General features: G+C 68.7%; 2 protein-coding genes across 2 annotated transcripts; one reads left to right on the forward strand and one right to left on the reverse strand.

The window, feature by feature from the left end:
- Nucleotides 1-751: 751 nt before the first annotated feature.
- FOXS1 (forkhead box S1) lies at nucleotides 752-2,164 on the forward strand. Its single transcript, XM_074888241.1, has one exon. It carries the CDS (start codon nucleotides 771-773, stop codon nucleotides 2,103-2,105), a length of 1,335 nt encoding a protein of 444 aa, XP_074744342.1. The 5' UTR covers nucleotides 752-770; the 3' UTR covers nucleotides 2,106-2,164.
- A 3,296-nt stretch (nucleotides 2,165-5,460) lies between these two features.
- Nucleotides 5,461-13,285, reverse strand: MYLK2 (myosin light chain kinase 2). The gene is made up of 12 exons (XM_074888228.1): nucleotides 12,599-13,285; nucleotides 11,703-12,349; nucleotides 11,277-11,572; nucleotides 10,293-10,398; nucleotides 9,979-10,072; nucleotides 9,726-9,835; nucleotides 9,154-9,295; nucleotides 8,885-8,955; nucleotides 8,506-8,634; nucleotides 8,041-8,193; nucleotides 7,596-7,728; nucleotides 5,461-7,130 (listed from the first exon to the last, which is right to left on the reverse strand). Exons 1-12 carry the CDS (start codon nucleotides 13,283-13,285, stop codon nucleotides 7,050-7,052), a joined length of 2,649 nt encoding a protein of 882 aa, XP_074744329.1. The 3' UTR covers nucleotides 5,461-7,049.
- Nucleotides 13,286-15,269: the final 1,984 nt, after the last annotated feature.

A 15,269-nucleotide genomic window follows, 5' to 3' on the forward strand; every position in this document is an offset into this window, starting at 1 on the left:
AGCCTGGGTAGAGCCTCATGCTGTGGGCAAAGCCTGGCTGCGGGGGACAGCGTGAGCCAACCCCCCCTGCCCCTGCGCTGGCTCCAGACCCGTCCTGCCGCGGGTTCAGGCAGCGGCGAGGTGCCGGAAAGCTGCTCTGCCCCCCCAAGCAACACGGGAGCCAAAGGCACTCACTGCCCGCGCCTCAGTTTCCCCTGGTGAGTGGAGTGAGGGGGCTCCTGGGAGGTGGGGGCCGTGCTGCGCCCAGTCCTGGCTGGGCACGGCGCGGGGACCCGGCACAGAGCTGAGACCTGGCACAGAATCCGGCACAGCCCCGGGCTGGGGCGGGGGCCGAGGTGCTGGGGGGGTGGGCAGGGGGGCCGGCAGCAGCCCCAGCCCCGCCAGCAGCCCCCCGCCATCCCGGCTGCGCGCCGTGGGCAGGGCAGGATGAGGCCCGGGTTGTGGGAACCTCCCGTGGGAAGAGGGGCTGGGGGGAGCCGGGGGCCGTGCCCGGGGCTCCGTCGAAGCCAGCGCTGCCCGCCCCTGCCCTGGCCGTGCCAGCCCCGGGGTGACTGGCTGCTGGCCGCAGGCCTTGGCGGCGCGACCGTCCGTCTGTCCGCAGGGACCAGCGCTGGACGGCGGAGCCCCGCTCCGCCCTGGGCGGCCCCGGAGAGAGGAGGGGCCCGCCGCCCCCTCGCCGGCCGGGCGCGGGAGGCTGGACCGCCGGCGGGTTTTAACGGGCCGTGGCGGGGCCGTGCGGCAGAGCGGGAGGGCCGCGGCCGGCCGGGAGGATGCAGCCAGACCTCCCCGTCGGCGACACGGCGCTGCGCAGCCCGCCGGCCCCCGAGCCGGCCGGTGGGCCCTTCCCTAGCCCCGAGGCCACCAAACCACCCTACAGCTACATCGCCCTCATCACCATGGCCATCCAGAGCGCGCCCGAGAAGCGCATCACGCTCAGCGGCATTTACCGCTACATCATGGGCCGCTTCACCTTCTACCGCGAGAACAAGCAGGGCTGGCAGAACAGCATCCGCCACAACCTCTCCCTCAACGAGTGCTTCGTCAAGGTGCCCCGCGACGACAAGAAGCCGGGCAAGGGCAACTACTGGACGCTCGACCCCGACTGCTACAACATGTTCGAGAACGGCAGCTTCTTGCGGCGCCGCCGGCGCTTCACCAGGAAAAGAGGCCTCCAGGATGCGCCGGGCACCGAGGGGGACGAGGGGCGTGGGAAGCCCCCCAAGCACCGGGCACGGGGGCCGCCCGCCGCCCCGCTGCCCGAGGAGGGGAAGGCGGAGAGGGGCTACGCCTCGCCGGTGGCCACGGGGCGCCTGCCAAGCCCCGCCACGCTGCCCGAGGGGGTGCCGGGGAGTGCCGAGCCCTGCGCCCGGCACCAGCCACCCAAGGCCAGGCAGCCCTGCCTGTACCTGCCGGACACGCCGCAGCCCAAGGGGCCGTTCTTCGCCCCCCCGGAGAGCCGCCCGCCCAAGGAGACTGTCTTCGGGGGGCTCCCGGCGGCGCTGCAGCTGCCCCGGCCAGGTCAGTACCCGCTGCCCGGCGAGCGCCCGGTGCCGCACCCGGCCCTGCTGCCCGCCCTGCTGCCCGCCCAGCCCAGGGACCCCCCGCAGGACTCCCCGGCCCCCCCCGGCACCCCCCCGGGGCAGTTGGAGGGCGAGGAGCCGGCCACCCCGGGGTTGGGGCCAGGTCAGCCCTTTGGGCAGGTGCCCCCCGCGTTCCCTGGCACCCTCCTGGGCACGGGCAAGCCCCCCCCGTCCTGCTTCCTGGAGGGGGAGGGCTACGCGCAGCCCCCCCTGCCTGTTTTTGGCTCCTTCGGCCGGTCGGGGCCCGAGGCGCTGGGTGGCAGCTACCAGTGCCGGGTGCAGGCGCTGAGCTTCTGCATGAAGGAGCGGCCGTGCGGCACGGCGCTGGAGCATCTCCTGGCCGCAGCCCCCCCGGCCCCTGCCGCCCCCCGCCAGCCGCCCTTCGGGGCTGCGGGGCCACGGGTGGGCGAGCAGAAGGAGCCGTGGGGGCCGGGGGGTGCGATTCCGCTGCAGGGGGGCAACGGCTACTCCCTGGGGCTGCCCCCCTGCCTCTACCGGACACCTGGCATGTTCTTCTTCGAGTGAGGGACTGGCTCACCCCGGGATGCCCCCGGCCCCCACACCGAATAAAGCGCATTCCCCAACGCCGCCTCTGTGGTCTCTGCGCCCCGCTTGGGGTGGGCCGTGGGCAGGGGTGACCTGGGGACCCTCCGTCCCAACCTGGGTGCTGGCTGGGGGACCCATGTCCCCAAGGCCACCCGGCGTAGCCCCCATCCCCGCTGGCCCCTCCATCGGCAATCGCCGTCTGGACAGTCAGGCCATGGGGGGACAGAGCACGGCTGGGGTCAGGGCACCTGCGACCAGGTCCCGTGTCCCTAGGAGACGCTGGGGACAAGGTTCTGCCGTGACGCGGGGCCAGGAGCCCCCCGAAGCACCGTCCTGGGGTAGCAGGAGGGAACCTCATCCATGAGAGGTGGGGGGACGTGCTGTGGCAGGAGCGAGCCCCCGCAGGGCCCTGCCACCACCTCCCTGTGCCCGGGAGCACTCGGGGTGCCCAGCTTTGCCCCAGGTGCCACACATGGCACAACCGGCACCAGCCTCAGCGCCTGGCCCCACTCATGCACCTTCATGGCCCCAGAGAGATGCTGGGGAGGAGTGGGGGGCTGGGGGGGTCTGCTTTGGGAGGGGACAGGGCTCCCTCCCCTTTCTGTCCCTGCTTGGGGCTGTGCTGGTGCCTGGCCGGGGTCCCACCAGGTCCCTGCAGACACCCCCAGAGCCGGGCTGTGCCCGGGGCTGCGGCTGCGATGGAAACGGCCGGGGAAAGCAGATTCCTCGGACCTGAATCATGCCGGGCGGCTGCCGGTGAGGAGGCACCGGCTGAGTCACCGCTGCCGGCACCGGGCTGGGCACAGGGGCTGCCCCGGCTGGCCGGGCTGAGGGACACGGGGGTCCCCACACAGCCCCGGGCTGGGACCTGGTCCCCAGCCCCTTCCCACACAGTGCCAGGACAGCCGGGCCAGCGTCACCGTAGTGGGGCCAGAGCGATGCTGGCAAAGCGGGGGGCTGTGCCTGTACCCCTGTCCTGCCCCCCCCCAGGCTGGGAGCGGGGACACCCCAGGAGCAGCAGTGCCCGGACCCCACGGCACAGCCAGCCCCAGGGTGGGCACGGGGGGAGGATGCCGGGCTGGCGGGGGCTCTCCATGCTGCTGTGGGGAGTGGGTTTGTGGAAGAACCACCCCCCCCGGCCCCCCAAGGCCAGCAGGACCCCATCTTGGCCAGTCCTGGGGGTCTCTGCGGGGGCTGCACTGGCACCGAGGAACAGCGCTGGCGTCACTTGGGGACCGGGAGCACTGCGGCCGCGTCAGCCCCGTTATCAGCCCCAAGACGGCCGCTGCCGGGCCATGGCCACGTCCCAGCCCCAGGCAGGGCAGGGGGGGCCACCCTTCGTCATCGGGGGCGGCCACTCAGCCCCGAGCCTCTCTTTTCTCCCTTTTTTTTTCTTTTTTTCCCCCCACTCCCCAATGGAAAACAATATTTGAGCGTCTACATCATGCTGGCGTCTCCGGAGCGGCCGGCGGCGAGCGCGGGTGACCTCAGCCCCCTCCTTCGCGCGGTCCCCGGGGGCGCGGGAGGAAGCGAACGCCGCAGCCGTGCCCAGGGGCCGTCTGGTTCCCACGCAGTGCGCCCGGGCCCATCGCCCACCCCGGCTCCTGGGAACACGCGGCCCCGCGCGGTGCCCCGGGCTGGGGTCCCTGCGCTGGGAGCAGCGTGGCACCGCGTGGCACAGCCCATTGTTCCCCTGAGGTGCAGCCCCCCCGAGGATGGGGACCCCTTGGGAATGGGGACCCCCGGGGGATGGGGACCCCCTATCCCACAGAGCCTGGCTACCTTCACCGCCCTGGGCACACAGGCCAGGACCACCCGCTCGCCCGGTGCTCCCCTTCTCTGCGCCCACCCCGGCTCCCCGGCCACGGGCCCGCTGCGTTCCCTGCCCAGACTCCTCCCTGGCTCGCGGTGGGTGGCCAGGCCTGGCCCCCAGCCCACTCGCCCGCTCCCAGTACGGGCCGTGCCGCAGCTGGGGGACTGGGCTGCACCCAGTCACGGGGCGAACGCGGTGCTGGTGCCAGCGGTGCTGCTGGTGCCGGTGCTGGAGGTCTGCCCGCTCCCCTTCCCTCCCCGTGCTGCCTGCGGAGCCCCTTGTTTGTGCAGGCAGGGACGGGGAAAGGCTCCCTGTGAGTGCTCAAGGCTGTGGGGACAGATGCTGCAGCCACACGTGCACACACCCCAGACTGCGCCGTGTGTCTGGGGGGGTGATGAGGACCCCCCCAAGGGAGGGGTGGCACCGGCTGCTGCAGCCTGTGCTGGACCAGGACCAGCCCTGTCACCATGCCCATCAGCCCCGGCAGGACCCGTCCCCTCCCCGGGTTTTGGGGGCTTCCAAGCCCCACCCTGCCCCTTGGCCAGGAGCGCAGGATGAGGCCACGGCTGCTCCCACGGGTGCCACCCCCACAGTGCCGATGGAGACACGATGGGTGCCCCCGTGGGGTCACAGGGTGCGAGAGGAGGGGGCTGGAGAAGCCAAACCGGGCTGTGGGGTGGGGGTTTCCCACCCTGGCCTTGGGGCACCACGATGTGCCGATGCCTGTCCATCCTCGTGCCGCAGCCATGCGCACGCGCAGGACCCGATCCCCCGGAGCACCTCGGGGTGCCGGGAGCGTCCAGGGGTGACATCCCGGCCAGGAACCCCGTGGGCCACCCTGCGACGGGGCCCTGCAGCCCTTGCGGCAACGCGCAGCTCTTGGGGCCAGACAGGAAGGAGACGTCACCACCGCGGAGCGTAACTCAAACCAGATGGGGCTGCGCTGGCTTCCAGGCCCGCAGGGTGGTCACCGACAGGAACCGGTCAAAGGCTGCCGGCAGGAAGCGGCTGGGGGGGGACGCCCGCGGCGGGAGCCGGCGGCCGGACTGGGCAGCCTTAACTGCTTCAGGGCCAGCTGGAGGGGCACCGCCCCCCCCCACCAGCCCTTGTCTGGGCATCCCACCCCACTTGGGTAGATGCTGAACCCATGAGGACAGCTCTGAGCGATCATCCATCCATCCATCCATCCATCCATCCATCCATCCATCCATCCATCCATCCCTCCCTCCCTCCCTGCCTCCCTCCCTGTTCCCCCAGCACCCTGGGGTGCTCAGACCCAGGGGTGCAGAGACCAGAACCCCCCTGGGACACCCCCCACTGTCCCCATCCCCAGCACAGCCAGGGCCCCTCTCTGTCCCCTCCACCCTGGGGACGAGACACGGTTTCCCATCCCCCCCCTTCTTGTTGATCTGCAGCCCTCAGCCTGCGGCCGCGCAGCTCACACAGGTGGGAGCAGTGGCCAGGGGAGGGGGCTGGGAGCAGCTCCCCCAGCCCCCCCAGGGAAGCAGGGCAGGCGTGGGCTGCGGGCAGACCTGTACATTTATTTACAAGGCGTCGAGAGCTGGGCAGGACTCAGGCACTGGGGAGGGTCCCGCGAGCCGTGTCCCAGGGTGGGGGGGATGAGCCCGAAACCCCCTCACCAGCTGCAGCCGTGGGGTTGGGGGGCTGGTGCCTCCCCCCAGCTCTCCCCAGGGATTTTCCAGCAGGCGCAGAGGGCACAGGTGGCCCCGGAGCAAACACACAGCCCTCGCGTTTTTGAGAGGAGGTGCTCAGCCAGCATGAAAGCCAAAGCTGGAGGTCAGGGGGAGCCCCCCACCAGCCCCCCCATCCCCTCCCGCAGCGGGCAAGGCTTGAAGCTGCAAATCCCGGGGGATGCCCATCCATGGGCAGCACCAAGGGGTGCAGGCAGAGGCGATGGAGGGTCGGGGCGAGGCAGAGGAGCGGGGGCAACACTCGCCTCCCCCAGCCCGTCCAGTCCCGGGGAGCCCCCACACACACGGGGAGGGGGGGAGCTGGCGGCCGCAGCCACCGCCCGGCAGTTCCTGTGTGTTGGTGGTCGGGGCGGGAAGGATGCTCGCAGGAGCGGGGGAGCGCGGCCCAGCTGCTCTGCATTAGGCCGCCTCGCTCATCTTGATCTGGCGGGGACGGGTGAAGCAGAGGTTGTGTTTTTTTCCCCCCGCTGGCAGAGCTGAAGGGCAGGGAGGGCAGGAGGAACACAAAGCCTCCTTCTTCCCTCGCTGGCTCCCAGCTGAGGACGCTGCTGGAAGCGTGTTCTCCGCTTCCTCCCTTCCTGTGCGAGCGGCAGCTCGGGGCCAGCTCCGCTCCCGCACGCCTGGCTGGCCAGGGAGGAGGCGTTCAGCCCCGGCTCCGGTGCCAAAGCGCCAGGGCGAGGGGCCGTGCCTGCCCTCCGGCAGCCCCATGCCAAGCCGCGGTGCGGGGAAGGGAGGGCAGGTGGCTCGGGGTCCAGCGCCCGCGAAGGCAGGGCAGGGCTGCAGCATTTACAGGCAGAGCGCGGGGGTCTTGGGGGCTGAGGTTGCAGCAAGCGCGTGGGGCGGCCCAGGCAGCCAGGCTCACACCTGGCTCAAACTGGGCTCAAACCAGGCCGGCCTTTCTCCTCCGAGGCCATGGGAAGGAAGCGTGAGCGGAGCAGAGATGCTGCAGGTCGGGCATCGCACAGCCGGGCTGGGGTGTGATTGGAAACCACCACTCAGGAGCGGCCTCGTGCTCCGAGGAAATCCAGACAGGAGCGTTGGCTCAATGGGAATGGGGGGGGGGGGGGGGCTGGAGCCCCCGAGGGTGCTGCCAGCGTCCCTGGCACAGCGATGCCACCTGCGCTGGGCAGAGCAGCTCCGCAGCCGCTGGGTGCTGGGGCAGCCCCGGGGGTCACAGCAGAGCAGGACCCGCAGCAGCACAGGGCATGGAGCGGCGGGGCAGCAGCACGGGCAGGGAGGGGGCTGCACAGCTCCAGCCCCTGGCCCCCGTGGTGGGAAGCGAGAACCCCAGCGAGGTCCTGCTGCCGTCCCAAAGCAAGACCGAGGTGGGACCCTCTCAAGCGGTTCCTCTCTGGCCTCGACTCACACACGGCTCAGGCTCCCCCGGGGAGCCGCCGCTCAGACGCCCAGCGCCGTCAGCGACCCCGAACTGGTGATCTTCTTGAAGCGGTTGGCGGCACACACCCCGATGAAGTTTTTCTGTAAAGGGGGTGAAGAGGAGAGATGCTCATCCTGCCGTGAGGGCTGCGGCTCCGGAGGCTGAGCCAGACCCTGCTCCTGGGGCTGGGAGGGAGCTGGACTGGGGAGGGGGCAGCCCCCCGGGGCACCCGTTCAGCCAGGCTGTGCGGGAGGGCAGCGCAGGGCTGATGCTGGGGATCATCTGTCCTGACACTACTCCTGCCCCTCAAAAGTGCTCCTGGGATCGGCTCAGGGGAGACTACCACCATGTTTGATGGGGGTCCCACCTTGGGGGCACCCACGCAAGGACCCCGGTGTGGGGGAGCCCTTCCTCCAGGCTCAGAGGTCCTTGTGTCCCGACTGCCAGCAGCAGCACAGTGAGACAGAACCACTCTCCGTGTGCCAGCTGCCATCTGCCAGGACAGGCAGAGGCTGGCAGCCCCCCCAGACGGCCTTGACCCTCCTCCCCTCACCAGTCCCCCGCACCTTCCAGCGCCGCCGCATGACGTATTTCTTGAGCAGCACCTGGGACTTGAGCCGGCGGTTGCAGCGCTTGGCCTTCTCTGCCAGGTTGTTGAGCCAGGGATGCTGCAGGCACTGGCCGGCGCTCATCCGGGCGCTGGGGGCAAGAGGAGCCCCCGTCACCCCTGCTCGAGCCCCTCTCCCCCAGCCACCCCCTTCTCCAGCCACCCAAGAGCCCCAAAACCCCAGAAAGCTGCAGGGGAGGAACCAGCCAGAGGGGATGTGCCCAGGGACTGGTGGGGCTGGGCAGGATCCCGCTCCATCCAGCACATCCTGCTCGGGGCAGGTGACCCCGGAGGGATGTGGGGCTCTGCTGGGGACAGCCAGGCCCCTCCAGTAGAGGAATTCAGGGCACGCAGCTCTGGGGGTGCCCACCCCAGGGCCCCCATGGCCACTGCCGGCCTCACACCTCTTCTCCTTGATGATGAGGTTTGAGACAAAGTCCTTGGCCTCGTCGGAGACGCTCTCAAAGGTCTCCTCGTCGAAGTACCAGTTGGCAGCCAGGACGTTGTTGAGGGTCTCGGTGTCGTTGTCACCCAAGAAGGGGGAGAGGCCGCTGAGCCTGGGGGTGCAGGGGGGTGAGGACATGGGTGTCCTTGGGCTGCAGCACCTCCCAAATCCCCCGGAACGGAGCCGATCTGGCTAGGGCTGCCCCAGGGAGCGAGGCAGGGTGGTCACTGGCACCGTGTCGTGCTCCTGCCCGCAGATGTGGGCACAGACACTCCCCAGCCCCACTCGCTGCCCCCAGCCCCACTGCCCAGCACCCTCCACCAGCCCACCAAGCTCCCAGGTGCCTGGGGCATGTTTACAGCTTGGGGATGGCTCCGTGCCCAGGGGAGCTCTGTCCCAGCAGCTCCGCACAGCCCCGACGTACAGCATGTAGGTGATGACGCCCATACTCCACATGTCTGTGGAGTAGGAGACCTGCTCGTAGTTGACCACCTCGGGGGAGAGGAATTCGGGGGTGCCAAAGTTCACCTTCAGCTTCTCCTGGGGGTTGTACCTGCAGGCAAGGTGGGGGGTGAGTCTGCAAGAGGGTGACAGGCTGCTCCCCCAAACTACTGCCCCCCTCCCAGCAGACGCTTCCCTCCCCAGCCCTCCTGTGCCAGCCAGAGAGAGCTGTGACCAGCGGCCGTGGCCAAAGCCACAGCCCAGAGCGAGTCCTGGGGCTCCCAGCACCCCAAGGGCACATGAGGCCGAAGGGTGGGAGGGGGACGGGGAGGAGGGATGGAGCCAAGAGGGGATGACATCACCTTCGAGCCAGCCCAAAGTCGATGATCTTCACCATGTGCCCGGTGGCAGCGACACAGAGGATGTTCTCGGGCTGTGGGGACAGGGACACCGTTCCCCACTGCCCAGAAGGGACACCCCCCCACTTGCGGGTCTGGCAGCCCGTGGGTCCTGTGGCTGACCCACATCGGGGCGATCCCAACTTGCTGATCGCCCCCCTCCCACACTGACCGGTGTCAGTTGGCCCCTGCCACCACCCCCTGGCCCCTGCCATCACCCCCCGGCCCTGCACCTTGAGGTCAAGGTGGAGGACGCGCATGTGGTGCATGAAGCGGATGCCCTCGCAGATCTGCCGGACGAACACCATGCAGTCCACCTCCGTCAGGTGATAGTCGTCATCGATGATCCTCTCGAAGAGCTCACCCCCCTCCACGCTGCGTGGGGACCGGCCGCGGCGTCACCCAGGGCTCCCTGACCCGTGCCACCCTCCCGCAGAACCCCCCCACCTGCCCCGGGCACACCCTGGGGTTCAACATCCCCCCCCAAGGGAGACACGGGGAGGGGGTTACCCCAAGACACCCCAGCTCCCCTGAAACAGCTCCAGCGCAGTCCCAGCCTCCCTGGAGCAAGTGGACAGGGGGAAAAGTTGCTGCGTGGGAAGGACCTGGGTCATCTCCACCCTCAAGGCAGTCACGACGGGAGGAGGAGATGCTGCCCCGGCCAGGCAGAGCCCAAAGCTGCCTCCGTGCCTGGTGTGAGATGAGGGGGTGCCCAAGAGGGGACGGGCGAGGTGGGGGACGTCCCCTGGGGCCAACCCCTTCTACCTGGCGAGGGGCTGGAGGTGCCCCTCACCCTGGCACTCACAACTCCATGAAGAGGATGATCTCCCGGGGCGTCTCGATGGCGTCGTAGAGCTGGATGAGGTTGCGGTGGTTCAGCTGGTTCATCACGTCGATCTCCAGCAGCACCATCTCCTGCGGAACGAGCCCCACGGCAGCGCAGGGTGTCAGCCCCGGCTGAGCCACCGGCGCGGGGCAGGGACACACCGGCCATGACGCTGCCACTTTGTTGGTGGCACCGTGGCCAGGAGGACCCCCCCCGCCAGCCCCGGTCAGACCTTCTCCTTGGCACCCTGCTTCCGGATCACTTTGGCCGCCAGCTTGAGCCCCGTCTGCTTCTCCGTGCACGTGTGGACTTCGCCGAACTTGCCCCTGGGGAGGGAGAGGGGAAGAGATGCCAACGCCATCGGCCATCCGGGCTGCTGGGGACCCCCACATTGCTCTGGGGTGCTGCCCACCACACCCATCCTGCCCGGGGCACCAACCCACCACGGCCAGAGAAGCCCCATCATCCCAGCAGCGTTGCCCGAGGCTGGGTGGTAGCTCAGGGCAGTGCTGGGGGGAAGCTGGGCACCCCAGGGCCCCTCCTTACCCCCCCAGGATCTCCTTGGAGCTGAGGTTGAACTGGGAGCTGACACTGGCAGAGTGCAGGGTGACAATGCGGTGCGCGAAGGGTGCTGGCGGCGGGGGGACATCGTCTGCCCGGAGAGGAGGGCTGGGGTGAGAAAGGGAGCTGCCTGGCCGGGACACCCCACCGCTGGGCACCCCGGGGGACCCTGGGCTGGAAGCGCGCCCCAGTGCAGGGTGAAGGCAGGCACCCAGCAGTGCAGCCCAGCCAAGCCTGTGAGTGCAGGATGCGGCCAGGTACTGAGTGCCTGGCTGCAAATTGGGGTCTCCTGGCTGAAAATCAGGGACCCCTGGCTGAAAATTGGAGTTGCCTGGCTGGAAATCTGGGTCTCCTGGCTGCAATTTGGGGTCCCTGGCTGAAAACCAGGGTCCCCTGGCTGCCTGCTGCACTGGGGGATGCCACATACCCTGATGGGTCCCTCACCACAGCCCCCAGCGTCACCCTGCTGTGTGGCAACTACCCCTTGTGTCACACTTGCCCTCTCCAGGCCATGCTACTGCGTGTCCCCCTCTCTGGGCCACCCCCACGTCCTACTCACCCCCCCAGCATGGACCCCACACCCGATGCACCCCCAATGCACCCAGTCCTGGGCCACCCCCCCGGCTCGGTGCAGCCCCAGCCCTGCCACCCCTGCAAGGACAGCGGTGCAGGACACGGGGACACGCTGTCCCCTGCCACCAGCCAGGCGGTGGCTGTCACTCCCCGGGCTCCTCTTCCTCCCAGGTCGCCCCGGCCGCAGGGATCATGCCAGGCTGTGGCCGGAGCAGCCTGGGGAGGGGACGCGACGCATTTAGCCCTGTTTACAGTGAAACAGGAGCTCGAAGGCCACCGGGCAGGCGACGAGCCAAGAGCACGAACCGGCCACAGGCAGGGCCGCGGGGGACCCCGGGCTGCCACCCCGCAGAGGGTCCTGGGGTGGGGGACAAGGCAGGCAGCTCCCAGCCTTACCCAGTATCTCGAAAGGGTCTTCCTTCCCAAAATCGGGGGTGAGGTAGGGGCTGGGGGGTGGCTCTGCCTCCGTCAAGGACTGTTGCCCCCCAGGGCCAGGCTGCCCTGCGGCACTGGGCAATGTCCTCTCCTGCGGGGTGCCAGGGCTCCCCGCGGGGCTGGGGGGCTCCGGGGGCTGCAGGACCCCCAGGGCTGGCGGGGCAGGGCCAGGCTCTGTCAGACCCTCCCTGGGCTCCGCTGCCGTGGGCTCCTCTGGTATCGCCTCCATCGCTGCCTCCGCCCGGGGCTGCTCTCCCCTGGAAGCAGGAGCAGGAGGTGAGCCGAGCCCCGGCAGCAGCCCCTCGCGCCCACCTCTGCCCGGAGGGACCCCGAGCTCCTCGGGGAGCAGCGAGGGGAGGGGACCCCATCCCAGGGGGGTGTGGGTACCTCTGGCAGGTGGCCGGGCAGCTCAGGCTCTGCAGCAGAGCCGGGCGTGGGGGCTCGGGGCCCCTCGGCTGCTGCTGCTTGTCCCTCTCCTCCGCCTTTGCCGCCTTCTCCCCTTCACCCCGAGCCTTCGCAGCAGCCATGGCCGCTGCCTCCGTGGGCTCTGAGCCTCCAGGCCCAGCCTCTGCTGCAGCTGGTGGGGGTTCCACCTTGGCAGCTTTCTTCCCCCCATCCTGAGCCTTTACAGCCCCCGGGACCTTCTCCTTTGCAGTTGCTGGGACCTTCTCCTTCGCGGGCTCTTCTTTGCCTCCACCCTCAGCCTTTGGTGCCGCTGTGGTTTTTTCCACCTTTGCAGCTTTCTTCCCTCCATCCTGCACCTTTGCAGCAGCTGGGGCTTTCTCCTTTGCAGGCTCCTCTTTACTTCTATCTTGAGGCTTCTTTGCAGCCGGGGATTTCTCTGCCTTTGTTGCTTTTGCCTTCTCTCCATCCTCAGCCTTGGCAGCATCTGGGGCCTTCTCCTTTGCGGGAGCTGCAGCTTTCTCCTTCACAGGCTCCTCTTTGCCTCCATCTTGAGCCTTTTTTGCAGCTGAGGCTTTTTCTGCCTTTGCCACTTTATTCTCTCCATCCTGAGCCTTTACAGTAGCTGGAGCCTTCTCCTTTGCAGCAGCTGGAGCCTTCTCCTTCACAGGCTTTTTATCAGCCGGGGTTTTCTCTGCTGCTTTTGCTTTCTCTCCATCCTCAGCCTTGGCAGCACCTGGAGCCTTCTCCTTTGCGGGAGCTGCATCTTTCTCCTTTGCCGGCTCCTCTTTGCCTCCATCTTGAGCCTTTTTTGCAGCTGAGGCTTTTTCTGCCTTTGCCACTTTATTCTCTCCATCCTGAGCCTTTGCAGCTGCTGGAGCCTTCTCCTTCACAGGCTTTTTATCCGTTGGGGTTTTCTCTGCCGTCACAGCTTTCTTCCCTCCATCCTGAGCCTTTGCAGCAGTTGTGGTTTTCTCCTTTGCAGGATCTTTGCCTCCATCCTGAGCCTGTGCTGCAGCCAAGGCTGTCTTCTCCGTGGGCTTTGCTTTCCCACCACGCTCAGCCTCTAACCCCCCCAGGGCTTGCTCCTTCCCAGGCTCATCCTTTCCTCCACCCTGGGCCTTGGCGGCAGCAGGTGCCTTCCCCTCCACAGGCGCTGCTTTCCCTGCTTTGGGCTCTCCTGCAAGTGGAGTTTTCTCCTTCCCAGGCTCATCCTTCCCTCCACCCTGGGACTTGGCAGCAGCCGGCACCTTCTCCGCGGACGCCACCTGCCCTCCGTCATGCCGCGCAGCCGAAACCGCCTTCGCTCTGTCCTGGGGCTCTGGAGCGGCCGGGGTCATCTCCCCCACCGCCTCTGCCTTCCCTCCTCCGGCCTCTCCCGCCGGCTTCTCCCTGCCAGGCCCTGCCTGCCCTCCATCCTGCACCTCAGTGGCAGCCGGCACCGTTCCGCCTCGGGGCTGGGCAGCCTGGGGGGCTGCAGGGGCTGCGCTGCCCTCTGCGTCAGGGGGGGCTGTGCTTCCAGCCCCCCCAGCACCCGGCACGCTGCCCGCCCCACCGCCCTGCTCCATGGGGACTCTCCGGGCAGGAGGCAGCTGCCTGCGGCGCTCCCGGTTCGGCGAGGCTCCTGCGGGAGAGAAGGCAGAAGCTGAGGGGTCCCCAGAGCCGACACCCCACAGAGGGGCACGGTGGGACGCGGGCAGCAGCTCTCTGCTCCTGCAGAAGAGGGACGAGCTGCTGCCACCCGGCTGGGAGCTGTGTCCCCACAGCCCGGCCGGTGGCACCCAGCCGGGGGCCCCACGTGGCCACCGGTCCCTTGCACCATCGCATTGTGCCCCGGTATCTGCTTGGCGGTGACGGATCGATGGCCCGACGCCGGCACCTGTCGCTGCCACGGGGCCTCCGGCAGCAAACAGCCGCCCGGCGCGGCCGAGGTGCCAATTTAAGGCCATGTCTCCCCATGGTGGGGCAGGAGACAGCGGCTCCAGCCCTGGGCCGGCGGGGTGGGGATCAGGCGAGGTGAGCATCCCCGGCACGGCCCCGCCACTGCCCACCCCGAACCGCGCGGGCAGAACCCCATCTGCTCAGGGACCACACGGACCCCCGACCCGAGCCGTCCCCACCGAGGGGACCTGTTGGTGGCTCCGTACCTGGGGGGGTGGCCAGCACGAGCTGCCACCCCATCCCCTCCAGCCCAGCGCCGTTCCCCAAATCCCCTCTCTACCCTGGACTCATCCTGTCCCAAAACACCCCCCCCCCCCCCCCCCTCACAGCCTGCGCAGCTGTCCAGAGGCTGGGACATCCCAGTCCTGGAATAAAAACCCACCAGCGACCAGCGACCATCCCAGTAACACAGGCGTCACTTGCTGGTCCTACTGGGACAGGAGCTATAAGCAGTTGGTTCCCAGCCAAGCAATCCCACATCCCACAGCCCAGCACGGGGAGCCCGTGGGGACGGGGACGTTTCTCCCGGGGCTGGGGGCTCTGCACTCCCCAGGACCCCCCACTGCCATCACCGAGCGGGTGGCCACAGGGAATCCCCGGCCCCTTTACCTGGGTGCGGGTGCAGAGGGCGGTCAGGAGGGCAGCATCCACACTGTGGCAGCGCCCGGAGGGAGCAGCCTCTTCTATCCCGGGTGTAACGGAGCCGGATTAGTGCGGGCAGAGGAGGATCCCTTACAGCAGCGGGAGCCGTCCCGCTTCGCCTTTCCCAGCACCTGTCACTGCTGGAGCCCGTTCAAAGGACACAACACTCTTCCCTGTCCCCCGCGGGCCGGGGACGCGCAGACACGGTGCAGGGGACGGGGACAGCACAGCAGGGAGGGATGGCACCGGCCACAGCAGCGCCCCAAAAACTTCCCACAGCGGAGGCCTGGCCGAGCTGGGCACAGTCCAAGTGGCCAAGTGCTTTGAAGGTGCCCACAGGTGACCCAAGGCAGTCACTAGCCACCCCATGGGGATGGTGGCCAGGAGCAGCCAGTGACAGTGCCAGCCTGGTGCCAGCAGCTCAGAAGGACCCTGCGCTCCATGAGGACAACGTGGCACCCGAGGGCACAGGCACTGGTCCCCAAAGCAGAACTGGTGGCTGCTGGGGACGGGGGACTGGCCAGCAACTGGAGCCTCCGCCAGGAACCAGTTGAAAGATTCATTTCCTGCAAAATGAAGTGTTTTAGGGATCCGGGAGGAAAACAAAGGATCTGGGGGCTCCCAGAGGGGTCAGGCTGTGCATGGGTGCTGCACCCTAAGGCAGGGCCTGAGGGACTGTGTGGGGTGAACCCAGGCATGGAAAACCCCTGGGAAAAGGGGGAGCGTGGGCTGCAGAGGCCACGAGTGGAGCTGGACGAGGGCCTGGTCCCACGGGGTCCTGAAGCCGATGGCTTCCCAAGGGCTACGCCAGGTTTCCGCCTGGTTCCCCCACCCAGCAGAGCCTCATTTGCTTTAAATCTTTGAACCTTAAGGTGAGGAAAGCCTTGCTCACCAAGGGCGTGCAGACAGCTCGGGTTGCTGCTGGGGGCGGGGGGGCTGCAGGAGGAACCCCGGGTAACTGGACCCAGC

This window comes from Strix uralensis, chromosome 18, assembly GCF_047716275.1.
Source record: "Strix uralensis isolate ZFMK-TIS-50842 chromosome 18, bStrUra1, whole genome shotgun sequence".
In the NCBI taxonomy this organism is placed as follows: domain Eukaryota; kingdom Metazoa; phylum Chordata; class Aves; order Strigiformes; family Strigidae; genus Strix; species Strix uralensis.

Excerpts from the sequence above, each read along its gene's own strand:
- FOXS1 (XM_074888241.1), top strand. The coding sequence starts at position 771 with ATGCAGCCAGACCTCCCCGTCGGCGACACGGCGCTGCGCAGCCCGCCG.
- MYLK2 (XM_074888228.1), bottom strand. The coding sequence starts at position 13,285 with ATGGAGCAGGGCGGTGGGGCGGGCAGCGTGCCGGGTGCTGGGGGGGCT. Across the intron at positions 7,729-8,040 it reads CTCATCATCAAGGAGAAGAG|CGCCCGGATGAGCGCCGGCC; the intron begins GTGTGAGGCCGG and ends TCTTGCCCCCAG. Across the intron at positions 7,131-7,595 it reads TCATGCGGCGGCGCTGGAAG|AAAAACTTCATCGGGGTGTG; the intron begins GTGCGGGGGACT and ends CCCCCTTTACAG.